This window comes from Carassius auratus, chromosome 3 (assembly GCF_003368295.1).
Source record: "Carassius auratus strain Wakin chromosome 3, ASM336829v1, whole genome shotgun sequence".
NCBI classification, from domain to species: domain Eukaryota; kingdom Metazoa; phylum Chordata; class Actinopteri; order Cypriniformes; family Cyprinidae; genus Carassius; species Carassius auratus.
In genome coordinates, this window is record NC_039245.1 from 24,984,225 (window position 1) to 25,006,604 (window position 22,380).

The following is a 22,380-nucleotide window of genomic DNA, read 5'->3' on the forward strand; positions in this document are numbered from 1 at the left end:
TTGTCTTTGTTTATAGTTCATGCTTTCCACCTCTGGCTTGCCTTTTCTTAAATATATGGTATACAGTACTAGTCAAATATTTGGACGCACTTATGATTAATTCTGACTATAACACCAATTGAAGAATGGAAATTGAGTAGTGACCAAAATGTCTCATATGGTCAATATAATCACAGATCACATAGGGTTGTTTGCACAGATTTCTCTGCATTGTTTTTCTATATAAACATTCAGTAGATGATGATGTCTGAACATCTCTTGCAATGCCTCACACTTTTCTAATAACATGGCACTGAAATGTTAATCTTTTAGAAAACACATCTGTAGATCCGCTCTAGATTCTTCCACTGGTTGTGTATCTCCACATTTGTCTGATGTTTGTTTACTGTGACCCTGCAGTACTCCGCTCCATATCTATCATGTATTGTGAGGGTGTGGATTGATTACATGCTCAAGAGTGAGTGTGTTGAAGAGTACGAGCACAGCGCAGACTGCAGCGGCTCCGCAGAGAGAACGGACAGCAGCTGGACGCAAGAAGAAGAGATCTGGACGACGCTGGCACAGTCCACCACAAACTGAATTAAGATCAAATGCATATCAGTCATGTTGAGAAACATAATCACACATTACATGCACATACAATCTCTCTCAAGGATTTTACTCCAGACAAAACATAAGCAATCTTCCCATCCTGAGGATGCTAACTGAGGGATTCTGCTCCAGTGTGTAAAACCATTATCTTCTGCCATCTGAATCACTGAGATGTACAGTACACCACTTACGAAATGTTAAACACGCTTGATTCTTTAATATGGCTATATATTTTCTGTATTCTATAAAACACAAGACACATGGAAGTATGGGAATTAAGTTCGAGACCAAAAAACTAATTTCTCTTGTATCTTGGCTTCTGTACTATTTTCTTAATTATATATATATATATATATTAAAAAATCTTACATTTTTACAGAGCAAAAGCAGATGGCAGGTAGGCATTTAAAGTAAACCAGCTTCTCTTGTAAAGCAACCACTGATATAGTGAACTGATATATCTGAAGAATAGTGTGAATTCCTGACACTCACTATAACAGATGTGCTATCTACGTAGTATTTTGGCCAAATGGGCTCCATACAGCCTCCCAACTCTACTACTGTTATCTTCCTCCTCCTGAGTATGAGGTCTGTGAGGTTGGTACCGACCTAAAAGAAAGCGTGCACGCACACACACACACACACACACACACACACACACACACACACACACACAAACACACACACAAGATAAATTAATATTTATATAATCTTTGATCGGTAACACTTTACTTGAAGGGGTGTGCAATGCATAAGACTGACATGACACATTCATGATCATGACATGACACGTGAATACGAAGGAGGTTTTATGCATGTTTATGACAACTGTCATTAAGCGTCATTCGCTCAGTTATGTCATTTTTAATGCAAAGATGACGCTGTTTGAGATGTCTTTGTAATGGGTTATATGGTTAAGGTTTGAGTCAGGTCAAACAGTCATCTTTATTATAAAAAATGACATAACTGAGCGAATGACACTTAATTATCATGAAGGTGTCATGTCAGTCTTATGCACACCCCTTCAAGTAAAGTGCACCCTTTAATTTTTTTTTTTTTATTACAAACATAAATATTTTTTCCCCTACATTGAGGACATATTTCTGAACTTTCCAGATTGTTTTAGTATTTATGAACATTAAATAAAAAGAAAATGGTTAAACATTTTGTATATTTAAGATGTACTAGCCTATTCATAACTTTTATATACTGTATCGACTCAGGTGGTACCACACACTATTCAACTAAACTAAAACAAAATCATAATGTCTTCATCCTCAGTTCCAATGATTTCCCACCAGATCCGACTTATTTTAACACTCAAACACTGTTTGTCTTATACTGCTAGTAAAATCTTATAAAAGCCTTGATTTTCTAAAATCGCGTGAGCGCGCGCTCGTGCTCACCGTGGGCAGCGTGACGGGCGCGTTACCCCTACGTGCCCAGATGCGCGTCCGCGTGCAACTCCAGATAAAGAAGCCATATCCACTAACGTCAGATCAACAGTTTTAATATCTAACGTACATTAATAAACTCTTTATGGAAGCACAGTATGCATCCTATCTAACGTTTGTGTAAACAGCTGCTGAATTGAAGGATATTCTGTAGTCGCTTTAGTAAAAGCGTTTTTCCAACTCCAGTTGCACCGAGCAACAAGCACATCTCCACGACCACTTAGCCTGAAATTATTTTATCGAAACGAGTGTGCAGATTTCTGCTTTAACACGAGTGACTTTACACGCTATTTACACAATAAAAGTCTCCATGCGTCTTGAATTATCTATATTTTTGTAGTGATTGTCGCCCTCTAGCAAGCTGTAGCAGAATCGACTCTGCAAATTCTGTATAGTGTCTATTTTGGTTAAAAATAGTATGTGAACCAGTTGCACCGTTGTGACACGAGCTTTTTATAATGCACGTTTAAACTGAAAAAAATGAAAACTAGCACAGCCTGCTGCTTATATTAAATAGTGCACTTTACACACTCTCTCCTACTTTTTAAAATAGCTTATGTAAAAATTAAACATTTTTGTAGTATAAACGTTTTAAACTGTGGTATGCTATAAAGCCCATCACATTGCATTTTTAATTCAGTTAGTATTGTTATCTTCTTGGAAAATAAATAAATAAATAGGCTACTTAAGGTTCATTCACCACACACATGCATGCTCTAATAGCTATTTGACTATTATATTAAAACAAATCTGTTCAAGATTACTTGAATTTGGACTAATGCAGTATCACAGCAAACCAGGAAGACAAAACCCCAGTTAAGTGCATTGCATTGTGGTACAATGTTCCATGCAGTGACCTGTATACCTACTGATGTTTTTGACAAATGTAGCATATGCACATTATTTATACCGTATTATGCAGCAATAGTAAACATACATCTACATCCTGCCCTTCAGAATCAGATCACAAATCCTTCCCTGATAAGGACATTAGTTGTATGCAAATTGAAGAGTATTAAACCAGTTGCTGTTTGAGGTTGAAGTGATTGGCTGAACTCCTCCCTCTTTCAGAGTTTCTCTTCCTCTTCTTCTCTATATGAGTACTTCATTCTCTCTTGTTCTCTTCATCTCTTCTCTAAACTCAAACTCAGTCGTCACACAGACAAGATGCTGATAATATTCTACTGCTTTCTCCTCACTCTTCTGTCATGTAAGTTACAGTGCCTTTCATTTTAAACTTCTTGTTCTCTCAGGGGTGTCAAGGTCAATGAAATTCATTTTATTTATAATTTTTACAGGTGTCAAATGTGCTAAAGTGGTTACTCAGAAACCCTCTGTAGTAACAGAACAAAAAGGGAGATCTGTGACTATGGACTGTAACGTTGAAACGGACGGTCATTATGTCTACTGGTATAAACAGATTCCAAATGCAGCTCCTCAGTTTGTGTTGAGTTACTATTATTCTCACCGCTCCCCTGACAAATACGGGGATGGTTTTTCCTCCGGCCGCTTCACATCTAATGCTAAGTCAAATATTGACTATAGTCTCATCATCAGTAATGTGGATGTGGATGATTCTGCAGTGTATTACTGTCACACATGGGACAACTCTGTTAGCGAGGAGGTATCACAATGATTCACAGCATGACAAAAACCTCCTCACTGCTCACACTCACTTCTGCTTTAACACCCGTCAATGTTCTTAAATTCAGTATACAATACGGCCAGTTTTTACAGTTGTGCCATGATTGCTTTAAACTTCATGAATAAATATTTAAATCACACACACACACGTAAACCTGATGAACCAGCCACTTGGAGGAATGCTGGAATGGATGCAATTTGTTTAATATTCATTTATTTAAAAGGACAAATGCAACTTTTACAGTAAAATCAATGTTTTGATGGTTACATAATATGAGTGTACTTTGGATGTTTGTTTTCTATATTCTACATCAGGGCTATTCAAATCTTGTCCTGGAGAGCCAGTGCACTGCAGAGTTTAGCTCCAACCCTGATCAAACACACCTATACATGTGATTTTCTAATGATCCCAAAGACATTGATTAACAGGCTCAGGTGTGTTTGATTAGGGTTAGAGCTAAACTCTGCAGTGCACTGGCCCTCCAGGGAAAGATTTGAATAACCCTGTTCTATTTTTAGGTAATATTTGGCATATCTATTGAAAAAAAAGGCAAAAGAAAAGATGTGCATGTGTGTTTTATGAGGAGTCTTCACTGATATTATATACTGCACACACTTTATATTCTACCCCCTAACCAAAATCAATAAAAAATACATACATATATAAAAAGTCCAACAAGGTAGGTTGCAGGTTTTACTGTAATTGTGATAATATTTTGTCAACACAGTGTAGAGTTCGTCTGGAACCCCCCCCCCCCCCTCTCTCTCTCTCTCTCACACACACACACACAGGAGACACCTGCTTGCCGAATATAGTACTATGTAAATGACACATTTTAAATAAAGGTTTCTCTTCCATATATTTTACTGCTTCCATATATTGTACCGCTCTGTAAGTGTTTTATTCACTTTATAACATCCCATTTATGACACTGATTATCACAATATATTCCATAGAAAAGGTCAAATATATTTAAGTTGCTGTATGACTGTAATCCAGTCTGGTCTGTGCTGTGCTGGATTGATTCGACTGTGTCAGATGTGTTGAGTGTGTGTTGTGTGAGGGGGGCGGGTCTTTCTCTTTACTCTCTTAAAGTCTCTCTCTCTGGTCTGATCTCAGCATTATTCTTCAGCACTGCTCATCTTCACACGTCACATCCACCAAATCAAGATGATCTCAATATTCTGTGCTTTCTTCACTCTCCTGACCTGTAAGTGTTCATCAGATCTGATGATTTAAAGTGTTCTGACACACAATCTCATGTAAAGGTTGTGTTTATTCTGCAGGTGTCAGTGGAGCGACTGTAGTGACTCAGAGTCCAGTAATCACAGTCAGTAAAGGAGAAACGGCTAAACTGGACTGTAATCTGGGGACAGTAACTGGTTCTGCTGCTAGATGGTACAAACAGATTCCAGCAGGAATTCCTCGGTATATGTTAAGATTTCATCATAGCTTGAGCTCAGCTGAGTATGGATGGGGTTTCTCTGCTCCTAAATACACATCAACACATTCATCTCAAACAGATTATAGTCTGATCATCAATAATGTGGATGTAGATGATTCTGCAGTCTATTACTGTATCACATGGGACAGCTCTGTTAGTGAGTACGTATCACAGTGATTCACAACATGACAAAAACCTCTCACATTCACTTCTGCTTCTAGACCACAGATGAAAAGTAAAAGCACTTCTTCACATCTCAGATTCAGGTTGAATTAATAACAAATCACAGATGCTAAGAATATTCTGCAACTTCTTTAGTAATCTGTAATTTTAACTAATCTCTTATAGTGCTTTTATCATGTTTTTTTTCCTGTTTGAAACTGTATATTCACTGGTCACTTTCTCGCTAAATGTCTCTTTTTGGGCTCCTCAGAAGACAGAAAGCTCTGTGGGTTTGGAAGGAGTTTTTCCTTTAGTGTCTGTCTTCAGCAGAGCCATGTGTTCAGAGTGACTTTATGACAAGGAACAAAACTGACTGTGAATGGTAATCTTTCCACTTTTCTTTTCTTTTCTTTTCTTTTTTTTTTCTGAGCTCTCCTAAATATGGATCTGGATTCTCCTCATCTAAATTTACAGTGTCTTATCCAACCCAGTCAGACTGTCATCTGTCAATCAGTAATGTGGATGTGGATGATTCTGCAGTCTATTACTGTAAGACATGGGACAGCTCTGTTAGAGAGTACATATCACAGTGATTCATAGCATGACAAAAACCTCCTCACTGCTCACATTCACTTCTCCTTCTAGATCACAGATGAAAAACATGAAGCGTTTTCAGTATCTCATGCTCTTATCAAACTAAATTATGGACAATCACTTAATTTAGATAATGTGAATATTACTTGCTCACTTGTAAAAGACTTTGTTAACTTTAGTACATACAGTATGTACCATCACATACATTGAACAATACCTGTATTGTACATTCAACTTTGTACATTGACTGATATTCATATACATCTCCACCCTCCCCATCCACTTTGGTAGACACTGATCCTCCTCCAGATATTCCTAGTCTAAGCAACCAACTGGGAAAACAGATTGCTCAACATCCAGGATATCCTCAACTTCCAAGTACTTCAGTTTTCCACTCCATGTCCACATTGCATCACAGAACTCCACAGGGATCCAGTGTAAGTTTTTCTTCCACATCACCTGCACCTGCTGGCAGCCGTCCTGTCCAAGGCCAAACCAGGGAAAAAGGACCATTTCCTCTGCAGTTGTGCACCTCATCTGAATTTTCATCTTCAGAAACACAACATGATTTACCAGATTCACTTTCCTATACTCCTGGCAAAGAAATGCAACATCTTATTACCCAACTACAAGGGAAAAGGTTTCGCCTCTTTAAATGCCAAAGAAACAAGAAAAGGCTGTGAATGAAGTCACCTATGAAATGAAAAAAAAATTACTTTCCACACTGGCAGGCAACTGGATGCCTTGATTGATAAAATAGAGTTCAATCATCAGCATGTCTCCACCTTAACTGTAACGAAACAACATGAGGAAACAGAAACTGACAGTTAATTCAAGACACCAAAGTGATGCTGACAGATAAACTGAATCTACTTTGTGTACTGAATTGTGTGGATGGTAGATCAGAGAGCTGGAGTTACAGCAGGACATCAAGACACCCCAGCAAATTCGTCAAAAAGATCAGGAACAAATTTCTGCAGAAGGTGCCTGAGGTACCAAAAAAAAAAAAAAAAAAAAAAACTTCTTGCCATTGCACCTCCCCACCGATGTTGACATTTTGGAAAATTTCCATCCAGTCCCATATGGTACAGCACAAGACTGGTGGGAGGTCACCAGAACTTAACCATTACCACCTGGGAGGAATTTGGAAAGGCTTTTTTCTGCATTCCTCTCAGAAGATTATGGAGACGAGCTGGTAGAACAAGTCTGTACTTGAACCAAAGGAGAAACTGTCACAGTGTCTGGGTGGTGTTCCCTGGGGTTCCAGCTGATGTCCTCCTTTCTCACGGTGTCGGTCACCTTATCACTTCCTGTTCCCTTATTTGGTCACTTCCTCCTTGTTGAGTAATTGATTGTTCCCCACCTGTCTCCTGTTCCCTCATTATCCTTCTGGGTATTTATACCCTGTCTGTCTGAGTCTGTGTTACGGAGTCCTTGTTTATGTCTTATGATTATTCATGTCCGTCGCTTCTTGCCTTGCGTTGCCTTGCCTTGCCTTGCCTTGCCTTGCCTTGCCTTGCCTTGTCTTCGTGTCTTGTTTATGTGCATTGATGTGTTGGTTTCGACCCCTGCCTGGACTGTGTATTCTCTTCAGATTACCCCTTAATAAATGACTTACCTGCAATTGGTTCCCTCTCCGTGTTTTCAGTAACACCGATCGTGACAGAAACAGAGACAATTTGAGATTTTGCTTTCACACATAGAGCCCTTTGCAAACGTTGGAAACCAGTCTTAACAGAAGCAGAAGTGGTAAAACGGATTCTCAAAAACATAAAACCTCACCTGGCCTGTCATTTACGTAGTCCCATCAATACAGTGGAAGAACTTGTAAAGTTGGGTCATCAGCTGGAGAAAGACTACGAGCAAAACCTGCAGTGTGGAACTTGTGTGAATCGACAGTCATTTCCAGATGTGCCACAAAAGCAGACTAACAGAACTGCTGACAAATTGTGTTCTGTATGGTGCTGGAGATGTAAAGGATACAACGCTCCAGGAAACTGTCCACACTATTCTTCCAGTAAAAACCAGTCTGAAAAGCCACATCATTTATGTAGCAACTAAAGGTCATTTCAGCACTCTAAACGTGTTAGTTAACCAGCAATGCTTTAACAGCTGCTACCACACCTAAACCTAAACCACAAACCAAATCTAAGAAATTAACTTCAACTTCTCCTCCCACTCCAATCATCCTGACACAATTAGACACAAATATTTGCCATGCCAGAAGATTTTTTTCCAAGATGTTTAGCTAATGAAAACATCCATTATGATGTGGATGAGAACCAATGGCCAAATCCACAAGGCACAAAAAAATTCACAAGACCTTTGACATTCCATTTGACATTTTACTGTTTTTTACAATAATTTTTTACAATAATAACAGAATTTTCATGTCATTTTTCAGAACTTTAGACACATAATTCACAACCGATGACCAAAATGCACTCAGAACACTTAAAGGTACAATTTGTAAGATATTTGCAGTAAAATATCGAAAAACCACTAGGCTAGTGTTATATATTTTGTCCAGCTGATTACTAACAATATCTCTAATGTTTCAGTGCAGTCGCATGTCAATGAAATTAGTTACCCTTTGTGACTGCCTTTACTGACGTAGAAACCACATGACAACAGTGCCGTGGACAAATGCGGAAGTAGCTTCGCAACAAACTTAAACTAGAAAGAGATGCCGATCTCGCCCGGCAAACGCGGGGCATCGCGTCTCTAGACCAGTGCAAGGATGCGTCTGATCCATTGTCTGATAGCGTTTTTGCATTGACTTTGTATGTAATCTACTCGCGCTAATTGTTGAACTCGCGTTAAATCCATGATTTATCTTTCCGTCTGATTGAAGGCCGTCAACGGTTGGGTAGAAGACAACAAATCCGATCATTCCACGCTCCTTCTTAGCATCATCAAACCACGCGATTGTTATTGTTTAGGTAGTGAGCCCTCTAGTGGCAGGTCCTATAACCTGTACCTTTAACACTTTTACATTAAACATGAGCCAAAGAGCTGTTGTTCACTGAACTAAAATAACTGGTTCAAAATTACACAACTTAACATTAAAGTATTACAATTTCAAAATATTTCATCTGAATGGTGTGTCTATACATTGCATTACATTGATCTAACTATCAATTGATACAACTGCTAAAAATTTTACATAACTGTTGCATTACTGAAAAATTAAGAACAATATTAAATGTCTAGATTATGAAAGTGGAGCAACCTACAGTAGTATGTTCAGGTATAATCAGTTTCAAGATGCCTGTTGATGGGGAAAATATATACATATATATAATTCCCCAAAATGTTATATCATTGTTATCAGTATTAGTTTTTCCTACAATACAGTACATCTCTTTTTCAGGTAATATAGTTGGAAGCTGATGAAAGCCATTCATATTTTTGGATAAGGCAGGCTTTAACCTGCCCATGACATGGAGGAGAGGTTGAGAGTAGCCCAGAATGATGTTCCCTGGGTGGCCAGGCCCCCACTGAATGTGATTTCAGTGAGGGCGCACAGCAAATTCAGTGCAATGGGCCCATAATTCCTAACAATAGCACCAAGTGTAATCATGGTTTCAGGCCCATCTACAGTTTATCGCCTTGTATTTACAACATACTCCCCTTTCCTTACATGGCGGTTAAAGGTTCACAATAGACCCCCTCACAAACAAATCACTCTTTTCCAGGCCATGAATTATGCGTGCAATGTCATCACAGGAGACCACTCTCAGGCCTTTATTTGCCATGCCAGAAGATGCAGATTTTCACATCTGTGTCTACCATCTGCCCTCGACTTAAATGACAATGCAGCGCATCCATCTAAGCCCTGCAGGACCACATCACCTCGCTATCAACTTACGCAGCAGCCGGACAGGCTGTTTGGCATCCTTCAAGTTTTTCAAGCCAAACTTCTCTGTAGCATGGACGAGTCTGGCCAAGAGCACCAGGAGGCCTTTAAAGAGCTGCGCACAGCAACAGATTTGGCTTTGCGCGCAACAAAGCCCACAGTACAGGCAATCGGCAAGACCATGGCCAGCTAACGCTGAAAGAGCCTCCTCGACTCTCCTTCGACTATTCGACTTCGCTGTGAATGGATTCACTGAGTGGTTTTCAGAAGCTCAGAAGACGTTACAGGTGCTGTGTCATTTCCTCCCTAAACTCTCTGCACCATGGCTGTGGGCTGCCAGAAGAGCCCTGCTGCTCAGCCTGCTACAGCTCATTCATTTAGAGTGCCTCGGGTTGGTCATCAACCCACGCAAGAGCCACTTGTTGCCAAGACGAACTGTCTTTCTGGGAAAGGTTCTCGACTCCGCCCTAATGCGACTATGGGTCTCGACGGCTCGATCCCTGACAATTCAGGGGGTTTTTCAGTTCAGAGGGTTTTTCAGAGGCTGCTCAGCCTAATGGCCACGGTTCGTGGTTGAAAAGATTTCCAGTCAGGGTGCACCACTGATGTATTGAAGCTGTGGCCCCCTGGAGGACCACTCACCTGTTTCAGACAGGAGTGGGGATGGGCATGGCCTCCAGAAGGAAGGTGATCACATCAGATGCGTCCGTAAGGGAAGTCGTGGCCTAATGGTTAGAGGGTTGGACTCCCAATCGAAGGGTTGTGAGTTCTAGTCTCGGGCCAGACGGAATTGTGGGTGGGGGGAGTGCATGTACAGCTCTCTCTCCACCTTCAAAACCACGACTTAGGTGCCCTTGAGCAAGGCATCGAACCCCCAACTGCTCCCCGGGCGCCGCAGCATAAATGGCTGCCCACTGCTCCGGGTGTGTGCTCACAGTGTGTGTGTGTGTGTGTTCACTGCTCTGTGTGTGTGCATTTCGGATGGGTTAAATGCAGAGCACAAATTCTGAGTATGGGTCACCATACTTGGCTGAATGTCACTTCACTTTCACTTTTCACTTTCAGCTACGGGTGGGGTGCGCTGTTGGAGGGCAATCCAGCATTTGGCCCCTGGACAGCTCAGCAGTGATGCATACATATCAACTGCCAGGAAATGTTCGCAGTCTCCTTAGCCCTGAATTCCAGCCATCAAGGGCCACCACGTCCTGGTCCGTCCTGGCACAGAAGGAACTCCTCTCAACAAGGGCAGTTCATGTGCCGTGCAAGATGAACCTGGGAGGGGGCATGCTGTCCAGAGTCAAAGAAGCCCCGGGTGATTAGGCACTACATCCGCAGGCGGTACAGTGAATTTTGGTAGTCTTTGGGAAGGCAGAGCTCAACCTCTTCACCTCGTAAGACAATTCTTATTGCCCAACATTTTTCTCGATACAAAGAGACGCCCTGGCCCATTACTGGCCCAGGGCTCGGCTTTTATGAGTAACCTCCTATCACCCTGATTCCCCAGATCATCAGGCAAGTCAGTGAAACCAAATGCTCCCTCCTCTTAGTAGCTCCACTCTGGAAGAATCAGGCTTGGTTTCCAAAGCTAATGCAGCTCGTAATGATGGCCCCGTGGCCCATCCCGTTGAGGAGGGAACTTCGCTCACAGGTGAAAGGCATAATTTGCCATCGCTGCCCAGAGCTGTGGAGCCTTCATATCTGGCGCCTCGATGGGAGTCTGATAGGCTCCCAGCAAAAGTAAGCAACACCATTACTGAGGCAAGGGTGCTGTCTACAAGGTGGCTCTATGGCCAGAAATGAATGCAACCAATCATTCTCTCGAGGCCAGCCGTTCAATAGGCAGAAATGACTTGGTGGTTAAATTTCTGAAGGGCGCAAAGAACAATCAATCCTCCTTGCTCTCAGACTGTGCCTTTTTAGGACTTATCCATGGTCCTAATGGCCCTAAAAAGGCCCCCATTTGAGTCACTCAGTTCGGCTGACTTGTGGCCCTTATCACTTAAAATGACTCTTCTCCTTGCTTTAGCATCTGTTAAGCATTTGGGTGACAAGCACTGCGAGTCAGCACCTCGTGTCTTGAGTTTGGGCTTAATGGCTGCAAGGTCATTTTGAAACTGAGACACGGCTATGTTCCTAAAGTGCTCTCTACTCCCTTTAGAGCTCACGTAATATCCCTTTTGGCACTCCTCGCTGCAGATGGTGCACAGGGACCGAACCATCTCTGCCCTGTTAGGGCTCTAAGAGTCTATTTCGAACGTTCTAAACTGTACAGGCAGTCTGAACAACTGTTTGTTTGCTTTGGAGGCTGCCAGAAGGGTCTACCGGTTACCAAGCAAAGACTGTCTCACTGGATTGTTGATGCAATAGCTCTGGCTTACAGATCAGAAGGACTGGAATGTCCTATTCGTGTGAGAGCCCACTCCATAGGGGTAATGACAGGGAACGACCATTATGTTACTTGATGTTCAACAAGCTGCACGAATCGATGACCGGGGCTTCAGTCGAATGATCTGATGAAAGCCGATACGGGCCGACTTATTTAGTAGTCAGCCCCACCCCTTCTGGTTGGCTAAAGCGCCATTGGTTTGTGCCGCTACACAAACATGAACAAGTCAGGCTTCAACAGAATGGAAAAAAAGAGATTTCCCATACATAACGCTCGTTCCCTTCTCTCAGGGAACCGAGGTTACGTTAAGTAACCAAAAGTGTTCCATTATTAGATCAAAAATGATTGTAAAAAACCTGTAATATTGTTCGTCATTTTCCATAAAAACTATGCTTCAAGAGTAATGCAACAGTTATGTAGCATTTTGAGCAGTTGTATCAGTTAAATCACTGTTATGAAATGAATAGATACTCAATTCAGATGTAATGGGTTGCATTTTGAAATAGTAATACTTTGATGTTAAGTTGTGTCACTTTGAACCAGTGACTTTAGTTCAATGACCAAAGATCTTTGGTTCATGTGTATTGTATCTAAGCATTTGGAAAACGTTTTTGAAAAATGACGTTTCTGTTATTAGTGAAAAAGTTATTGTAAATAATTGTATTAGAGTATGCCACCGTTACAAGCTTGAGTGAGTGTTTCACTTCTGTTTGTGTCTCTTCACAGACTGAGGAAGTTTTTGTTCGGCTGAATATATGAAATGTATCACTGTGGTATTCGGACAAGGAACAAAACTCATTGTGAATGGTAAGTCATCTTTCCAATGTTATTCCATTTTTTTCTTACTATATTACATATAGTATACTTCTTGTAGTTATATAAATATATCTTTCTTTTTTTTTTTTACATTGTAGTTTATTTACAGTTAAATGTGGGAATTCAGTCACAGATAGTGTTATCCAGAGCCTCCAGTAACCACATAATCTTGAATTATAGTGAAAAGACTTTCACTACAGCTTTAACTTTCATCTGTTTTCTAGTTGTATGTTATATTCAGTTATTAGGGGTTCAAGCACGCAGTGCTGAAACCCTATTGTAATTGTTAAGATTTTTATTATTATTATTATTTTTCCGCCTTAAAACTGAACGTGCAGCCCAAACCGTAAGGCCTAGAGAGCTGAAACTTGGTCAGATGGTAGTAGTCTTGCTCGCTACTCAGATACAAAGAACCGGCCCAATCGGCCTAACGGGGGCGCTACAGCGCAAAAAACTAAAAATTTTGACATTTTTGGCCGCAGGTCGTAAACCGTTAGCCGTAGACTCAAAAACAAGGCATCGTTGCAATCCTTGGGTTAGCCCGAACAAAAGTGCACAGCTGCATTTTTTGCTCTACGACGCACCGTTTTCTCGCAAAATCGAGCTATATCCGAAACCTACTTTTGCGAACTAGTCCTAGGATTTTTAACCAATCGGAACGAAACCACTGCAGAAATATTCCCTGGACACTCAATATAAATAATTATCAAAAAAAAGTTGAAATTTCGATTCTTACGCGAAACAGTACGCCAAAAAGCGTCTATGCTAACGTTAGCCAAATGTTATTTTGACTATAACTCTTGAACGGAATGAGATATCTTGACCAAACTTGGTACACATATGTATGAGCTCAATCTTTGGTCAAATAAAAAAAATTGCGCATCTCTGCCACTTGGGGGCGCAATAAGATTTAAAAAACACATAAATGGCTATAACTAGGCAACCGTTGGCTCGATCGACTTGAAAATTGGTATGCAGTGTCTTGGTCTGAAGGGGCACAAGTACCTATGAGGACATTTGCATATCTCAAAAAACATGGCTGCCATTGGCCAAACAATTTTAAGCACCTATTTGAAAGGGTTAACGGATGTTGTTTGGAACAAAATTCGCTGGGTACGTTCGACTCATGAACCTTAAGGTCTGTAAGAATTTTGAAAGAAATCGGCCACTAGTTGGCGCTAACGAGTTTTATGGCTCTGTAATCACGTGGTGTTTCACATATCAACACAATATGCATATCATTTGGTAGATCTCCTCATAATGCACAACTTTGCCTCAAGAACCATTGCTGTCAATCAAATCGTTCAATTGTTATTCACAAATATGTTAAAAAACTACTTTTGCGAACTAGTCCTAGGTTTTTTGTCCGATCGGAACCAAACCACTGCAGTAATATTCTGTGGACTGTCTAGATCAATAATTATCAAAAAAATGTTCAATTTTGTACTTTGGTTAGCGTTAAATGGGTAATTAAGAAAAGGGGTGTGGCCAAACATACCCCAAAGCCTATAAAACCTAAACGAAAACTCAAAACTTTATGAAACGTGGTGAGAACATGTAACAGGTAACTCTTAACAAGCATGCAAAGTTTCATGGAGATCGCACCATAGGTGGCGCTATAACAGTAGAAAAGGTCTCAAAACACAAGATTTATATGGTAAATGGCCTCAAATTTTTTGAAAATGCTCATATATTCACTCAAAAACACTAGATCTTCATATCATATGATAGATCTCCTCATTCTGAACAACTTTGCCTCTGGGACCAATGTTGTCAATAAAGCTGTTAATTAAATATTCAAGATTATTTCAAAAAGTTACTTTGGCAAACTAGTGATAGGGTATAAGCTGAAAATCAATAAAACCACTGAAGTACAATTCTCTAGACTCTGAAGGTCAATAATTATCAAAAACATGTTGAACAGTTGCATTTGGACAACTATAAACCAGTAATTTTATAATATGTTATTTGCATAGTGTACACTAAGGCCTATTAATACAAACAGAAAGCCCACAAATTATCAAAACTGTGTAAAATAATGCATAATTTCATTCTAAACAAGCATGCAAAATTTAAGAGAGATTGGTCAAAAAAAATAACAACACTATAACAGTTATATTTAAAAACACAGTGTTGCTTGAGTAAATGCAATTTAGAACCACTAGATGGCAGCGGGAGACCACTAATGGGCTCATTCAGCAAAGTTGAACAGTACTGTTGAAAGGATTCATTAATTCATGCCAAAACATAAAAAAAATTAACTGTTATAACATTTTAAATCTCATTGAGTCAATGTTTTCCATTTTGTTCATACAGATATATCAGTTTTTACAATTTTGCCACATTGTGATTACAGTTTAACCTGAAAATGACATCTAAACTGTTAAAAACTAGTTTAATCATTTAATTTCAGTGTTTGTGTCTGTCTGCCAGCCTATTCTTCATTTTGGATGTCTTTAACTGTCATCCATGCATCCAGGTTAGCCAAGACCACCTCAGAGGCCTTAAATGCTTGAACCCCGTAAAATGCTGCTTGCAGCTTTAATTATTATTATTATTATTATTATTCATAGTAGTAGTAGTGAGCAGATTCTTCTCCAGATGTGATTTAAAGAGCATCAGCTTTGTGTTTAATTTGATAGCTTAAAAAAAAAAAAATTATTTCTGTATTAGTGAAACAGCATGTGAGAAGTTGACCTGTTGTGTGACGTGCTGTATTACATCTGAAATGGTTTTGTTAATTCTATTAGAAATAGTACACGTGCAGCTTTTATTAATTCATCGATAAACTAAAAGCAATATTATATAGAAGTGAATATGGACATAAAAAAAACAAAACTAGTGAAGACAGTAATGATTAAAAATGGCATAAACGGTGTCACCTAAAATATCCACAGTGCCAGATATATTCACGAACATTTTAACCTAAAACAAAAATCCAACATGCGTCTTTTTGTCAGAGATGTTATGTGTTTAATGTGCATACTAAAATTACAATCATTTTCTGCCTTTGAACAAATAATTATGTTACTTAATTGTTAAATAATGTAAGAGAAGATCAGTTGTGTACATGCTGATGTGTGAAATTTTAGCGCGTACGAAATGTAGTCAGAGTTTAATATTTGAGAGGTCTGGCTGAGATGAAGGTGTGTTTGCAGATGTTGATGATGATCTGTGTTTAGATGCTGCTGCTGCTGCTCCTGTGCTGAACATCCTCCGTCCGTCCAGAGAAGAGCTGAGCTCCAGTAAACTCACTCTGGTGTGTCTGATCAATCACATGTCTGGGGCTTTTGCTGATGTGCGCTGGCTTGTGAACGGGAACTCAGTTACTGAAGGCGTCTTCACTGGATCTGCTGAACAGCAGCCTGATAAGAAATTCAAGATGAGCAGTTATTTAACCCTTGAGAGCTCAGAGTGGGACAAAGACACACAGCTGACATGTGAAGCATCTGCTGCCTCCAAAACCACCAGAAAAAGCATCAAGAAATCTGACTGCAGCGACTGAACTGCTTGATCTCCTCTTGATTTAAGTGATAGCATTTCAATTTGTTTGCATGGAGTAGAAAACATTAAATATTAAAAATAAAGTATCTTACTGTAGTTGCTTCATGTTTAAATGTACTCTGCTTTATAAACTCCAATAAACTGTTTGTTAATCAAACTTTTCTTATTACTTTGTGTCCAATGAATGCACAAAAGTATTTTAGTTCATTATGTTAGCATCAGCTTATTGCATCTATTATGCAGTACTATTAAAAACATATTTGCAATTAGAATATCTGATACATTTTAATTATATAATTTAATTGATTAAAAATATAAATAATTAAAAATGAATAAAATGAAATTTTCAGATTTCACAGGAAAGATGTTAATTCAAAATTATCATTTAACAATGCTAATAAATAAAGGGATTTTTATGCATCCTCTGAATAGATCTGAAAACAGTGCTGAAGTTGGTCTTCTTTCAGATGCAGTGATCCGTGGAGATTTTCATCAGTACATGAAGTTCAGTCCTGACACAGGAAACACCTGCTCTCATAATCAGCTCTGTGGAAATGTGTTTGATTATATTCACATGGCTCTGCTGAAGAGAGACACTAAAGGGAAAGCTCCTTCCAAACCCACGGGACTTTCTGTTTTCTGAGGAACACAAAAAGAGACATTTAGCAGAATGCCCAAGCGGCTCTTTTAATGTAATCAACTAATAAAGTGACCAGTGACTATCCAGCTACAAACATGACTTAAAATCACCATAGAAAGCATGAATGAGATTTCAGTGTTACAGCGCAGTAGAGTTTTCATTATCAGTGAACAACCTGATAAACCAGATAAAAGATAAAACAGCAAATTGAGTGTTTTTGTTTAAATCTGAAACATGTTTGCATGAATATAATGTTATTATTATGAACACTTGAAGTGACCTTCTCATTATCTATTGGATAGCCTGACTACGTCAGACTTCCTACTTCCGCTCAATTTCATTTCACTTCTGTACTCAGTAGGTGTTTCTCAATGTCAAGGAAGGATCCTCGGAAGCCAGTATTTCGAGGATGCTACGTCATTGACATCCGTCGAAGGACTGTTCAAATGTCGAGGATCCTCGGAATTTCAACCAAGGACTGAGTCCTTCGATCGAAGAATATCCCATACACAGGAAAGGATGCATATGTGTATCCTTCGCGCTCTTCGCGTTCTCAAATCACCCACAATCCTATGCGCGCAGCTTTGCTATCTAACCTTAGTTCAAAAATTTAAAAATGTCGAACATTAACGTAGTCGGAGTGTAAACGGTTTTTATTTACGTTACCAAACATTTGTTATAACTGTAGTAAATATAAGTAAAGTTTGACGTTTAAATGCCAGAACAAATTATTGATATTTTAAATTATACAAATACAAATGGTTAACTGAACCGGACCTGTCATTTAACAATTGGTTGCGTCAACGGCATTTATTTTATAAATAACTAGTTAAGTTGTCCAAAGTAATTTAATAATACCATTCACAGCGTTATTCAAACGGACCTTTTCACTGACGTAATGACGCAATTACGTGCACTTGCTAGCCTGTTCCATTTACGTGTTCTCCGTATGCTAAAGAGGACTCTCACCTAGCCTCTGAAGGAAGTGACTTGGAAGGATCAGTCCTACCAAGGAAGTATCCTTGACACTGAGAAACTCCTAGTCTGATACAGCGTCAGAGCTTTCTGTTTGCCACCGGTCTGAAAACAGCCGGGCCAATCAACGAGCAGAGGGCGGGCTGAGAGCCGTGACGTAGATGCTAAGCACCGAGTTTTAAATTGTAGGTTAGAGAAATCGAAAACCGAAACGACCGCGGAAATGGGAAACGAGACACAGGATGCAATTCGCTCTGTTATGGAGAACATTCAACTCTTTTTCAAACTGAAGCCAGAACAAGAAGAGTGTTTAACAACAGGTTTACAGTGGAAGTTCAATCATAGATTTGAGTTCGATGCATGATGTCTGTGCTTCGATGCGGCTGTACAGGCGCATAACATAACTAAATGTATCTGATTGGCTTACGGCTAACCAATGATTTTAAACTTCAGACAAGCGCCCCCTAGCGTGAGAGAAAACACTTCTCTATTATGCCATTCCAGACTCTGTCTACGAAGCAAAGTGAAGTAGCAGAGTCTGGTATGGGCTAGGTGCACAAAATGGCGCCGGTGAGCTTCAGCGACGCGAGTGTGTGCGTACTTATTTCCGGTCTTGCGATGCTCGCATTGACTGTAATGGAAACTTGCACACGGATCTTGGCTAGATGTATATAATTAATGATTTTCAAATTTAACAGCCGATAGTGGTATATCAAAAACATGGGGAAACATCCTCCCTATATTTTGCGTACCTCTGTGTGGAAATTCATCAAGATACAACGCGGAGATTGCTTTATTCTTCTGTTGATTATGCGGATCAGCGTCAGGTCAGGACCACAGGGATTTCTTCTTTCAAACACAAACCATTCAAATATGCAATACTTTTCATTTTGAAGAGCAGGTTTTGTTCTGTTATGTAAGATAAATGTTTCTGACTGTCAAACGACGCACAGAGATTTCTGATAAAGCATGTTTTATTAACTTTATTTGATAACATAATTTATAACTAACTGTACAATTAAACGTAATATAATTATGGTATGTTTGCATTAAATAAAAGATCGCTGTTTGCATTCATGTGTGTTTTTATTTGTTTTGTGAAAGATCTGTAGCATAAATCATTATCTGTCTATGTATATTGTTATTGTTTTGCATTAATTATCAGATTAAAAATATTAAAATTAGTCACGTATTTTTTAGTGTGTAAAATAATAAAATATGTTGTGAAAATGAAACAGACTGATGTATGTGTACAATTGAGAAATAGATATTTCTGAAGATAAATCGCAGACCACGTCTCACGAGGTAAATATTTAATATAAAAATAATAATAATAATGCAAACATTTTCGAGAAATAAGTAATTTGTACATTTACATATTTGGTAAGATAAAATACATTATATAGCTGTGTATACACGCCATGAGTTCAACTTTCATCTCGTGAACAGTAGTGAACATTAGTGTATTTAATTCATTCACCGGACCCAAACATACACAAGTTTCAAATCCACTGGCTCAGTTAACTTTTGTAGTATAGTGATAATAGCAGTGTATATCTTATTTGCATATGAAGTGATATTATAAATCCTGTAAACATATAGAAGGTAATATTTGGACTTCTCCAGTTTTCTGCGCTGACTTTAAGCACAACCGGAAATATCTACGCACACACTCGCAAGACCGGAAATCCAAGATGGCGGAGATATGCAACTAGCCCATTACCAGGCTATAGACGGTTTCATCGGGCGCACGCGCCTGGACCTAAGTTAACTTCCGGTCTGTGTTGTGTTTATCGGTCTGGCTGCGGTGCCATCTACAAACGCAGTTAAAGTCAAGGTGATGAGGAGACTGAAGTTGGGCTCAGGTGGCTGTGCTGCGGGATGTTTCCCATACATTAATTTATTTTTGGAGACTCGCAACAATTTTAAAACTGATCGATTTTCAAAAAGGCTTCGTTAAATAAACATGAGTAACGTAACGTTACGTAACGTACTGCACGTTTAATAATAATAATTCCTTACATTTATGTTTAAATATCAAAACGAGGCACGGGTGTTTTTATATCGCTGTATTTCTGAAAGAAGACTTGCATGTTATATGCCTGATAAAGCAGCGTATGAGCGTACCAGCTCTGCTTCGTTTACAGCTGTTACTGGGGAAACCTCTATTTCTCGCGCTTTATGTCTATGCTTTAAAACATCTCCTGCTGGCAAATAATGAATTAGCATTTTCATTAAGTCCGCCTGATCCACACAGAAAACACATTTTGTTTGTTATCAAAAAATATCTACTCTAGAGGGACTTGGCTGTTGTTATTGATTCTATTTGGAGTCTACCGGAAGTTAAGTTAGGTCCACAAAAGCGCTCACGCGCATTAACGTTTGTTTATGTTGATGCCGTTGAAACCGTCTATATATTGGAGCCCTTTGTGAAGGAATTCAGTTGTTCACTTCTGTTTGGAAAATGTTGTCCCCTTCCCAAAATGGATTTGCTCACAACAGACTAATTTGTAAATAATCTTGAAAACCCCTTCTACAAATGATCAATAATTAAGCAAGACTGACATTTTTTTTTTTTTTTTTTTTTTTTTTTTTTTTAACAATCAGTATAACAGCAGTAAAGAAGAGAGTTTGGGGTTAAATTTGTGTCTGAGCTCATGTTTTGGTTCTGTAACTGTGGGAGGTTTTTGTACGAGTAAACTCGTGAAATGTATCACTGTGGTATTCGGCCAGGGAACAAAATTCAATGTGATCGGTAAGTGAGTTTTACTCTTGATTACCGTTCAGACACCCACGTGATTTAATTGTATTTGTTTTAATTTATTATTATTAGACAATTAAAGCACAAATTACAATATTTTGGTAAAATTAAAATTAATATTCAAAATAACAATTCATATTTGTTCTTAAGTTCTATGATGGCACCCATTCTGAAGTACGTGTAGATGTTTTAAAGGCTTGTTTCCTCACGCTCATTTACTATAGGTATAATGTGCTTTTCTTTGTTATTATGCTTGTTTTTTTCTGTTTAGTGTCAAAATAAGGTTAAGATCAATATTAAGCACATTTAATTTATGTTTATCATTTAAATGATTCCTTTACATACCTAGTTGTGATGCATATATGTGCCTCTAGACAACAAAACCAATCATAAGTGTCAATTTTTTAAAATTCAGATTTGTACATAATCTGAAAACAATAAGTAAGCTTTCTATGTTATGGTTTTTATGGTTTGTTAGGATCGGACAATATTTGGTTGAGATACAAATATTTGACAATCTGAAATCTGAGAATGCATATATATATATATATATATATATATATATATATATATGCATATATATGCATATATATGCATATATTGACAAATAAAGTTCTTAGCAATGCATATTACTAATCCAAAATTAAGTTTTAATATATAAATGGTAGGAAATTTAGAAAATATCTTCATGGTATATGATCTTTTCTTTACTTTTTGATAAAGATTTTGGGATCATTTTTGTGACTTAAGAGAATATTATATTATATTATATTATATTATATTATATTATATTATTCCCTGTTTCTCCAGACGTCCCCCTCTCTCCTCCTGTTCTGACTCTCTTGTCTCCGTCCGCTGAGGCTCTGAAGGAGAGTAAAGCTACACTCGTGTGTCTGGCTGAGGATATTTCAGTAGCTCTGGTGCACGTCACCTGGTCAGTCAACGGTCGCTCCGTCACAGATGGAGTCTGGAGCAGTCCTACTGAGAAACAGCAGAACAAAACCTTCAAAATGAGCAGCTATCTGACCATCGAGGCGTCTGACTGGACGGACAATGCAGATTTCTCCTGTGAGGTGTCAGTGGGGTCCAAATTCACTAAGAAAAGTATCTCAGCTTCACAGTGCTGAAAAAGTGTCTGAATCTAAATGTCAGCTGTTATGCCTTTATTTCTTTTCATGTTTGTGAACGGGTGTATCTGACATTGACTATGACTATGTGCTTCAGTTTTGGGTTTTGATTCTGCAAAAATAAAAATCTTTGGCATGACATCTGTTTGCATTTTCTTTCATGCGGGCACTTTCATGACTCTCGCTCAGGATACACCTGCACCATGTGCCTCACATTTTTAGCTTTATGTAAATCATAATGTTCCCCTGAGCCCTATCAGAATAGAAACACACAAACAACCTGCTTAGAAATCACCAGCTGCACAGATGGCAGAGATATAGATTATATTAATATATTAACAAAGCCACAAGCCCCAAGTGGTTATTAATATGAAAATGTGATGTCCAATCAATACTGTTATTTTCATCACTTTTATTATATC

General features: G+C 38.8%; 2 protein-coding genes and 1 gene segment (V, D, J or C); 2 read left to right on the forward strand and 1 right to left on the reverse strand.

Moving 5' to 3' along the window:
- Positions 1-106: 106 nt before the first annotated feature.
- Positions 107-2,324, reverse strand: LOC113054493 (ADP-ribosylation factor-like protein 16). The gene is made up of 4 exons (XM_026220085.1): positions 2,160-2,324; positions 1,680-1,699; positions 1,084-1,200; positions 107-575 (listed from the first exon to the last, which is right to left on the reverse strand). The coding sequence occupies exons 1-4, from the start codon at positions 2,251-2,253 to the stop codon at positions 444-446; spliced, it is 363 nt and encodes a 120-aa protein (XP_026075870.1). The 5' UTR covers positions 2,254-2,324; the 3' UTR covers positions 107-443.
- Positions 2,325-3,139: 815 nt separating this feature from the next.
- On the forward strand, positions 3,140-16,609 carry LOC113052248 (immunoglobulin lambda-1 light chain-like). The gene is made up of 4 exons (XM_026216657.1): positions 3,140-3,255; positions 3,344-3,669; positions 12,909-12,942; positions 16,134-16,609. The coding sequence occupies exons 1-4, from the start codon at positions 3,213-3,215 to the stop codon at positions 16,454-16,456; spliced, it is 726 nt and encodes a 241-aa protein (XP_026072442.1). The 5' UTR covers positions 3,140-3,212; the 3' UTR covers positions 16,457-16,609.
- Positions 16,610-19,878: 3,269 nt separating this feature from the next.
- On the forward strand, positions 19,879-22,097 carry LOC113052253 (Ig lambda chain C region-like). The segment is given in 2 exon segments: positions 19,879-19,935; positions 21,642-22,097. Coding segments are annotated over 2 exon segments (342 nt in total).
- The last annotated feature ends 283 nt before the right edge of the window (positions 22,098-22,380 follow it).

Coding starts and splice junctions, on each gene's coding strand:
- LOC113052248 (XM_026216657.1), top strand. CDS start 3,213: ATGCTGATAATATTCTACTGCTTTCTCCTCACTCTTCTGTCAT. Junction 3,256..3,343: donor TCTCCTCACTCTTCTGTCAT/GTAAGTTACAGT, acceptor TAATTTTTACAG/GTGTCAAATGTGCTAAAGTG. Junction 3,670..12,908: donor ACAACTCTGTTAGCGAGGAG/GTATCACAATGA, acceptor TGTATCACTGTG/GTATTCGGACAAGGAACAAA.
- LOC113054493 (XM_026220085.1), bottom strand. CDS start 2,253: ATGTGCTTGTTGCTCGGTGCAACTGGAGTTGGAAAAACGCTTTTACTA. Junction 1,700..2,159: donor CAGCAGCTGTTTACACAAAC/GTTAGATAGGAT, acceptor CAATCTGGAAAG/TTCAGAAATATGTCCTCAAT. Junction 1,201..1,679: donor TTCAGAAATATGTCCTCAAT/GTAGGGGAAAAA, acceptor GCTTTCTTTTAG/GTCGGTACCAACCTCACAGA.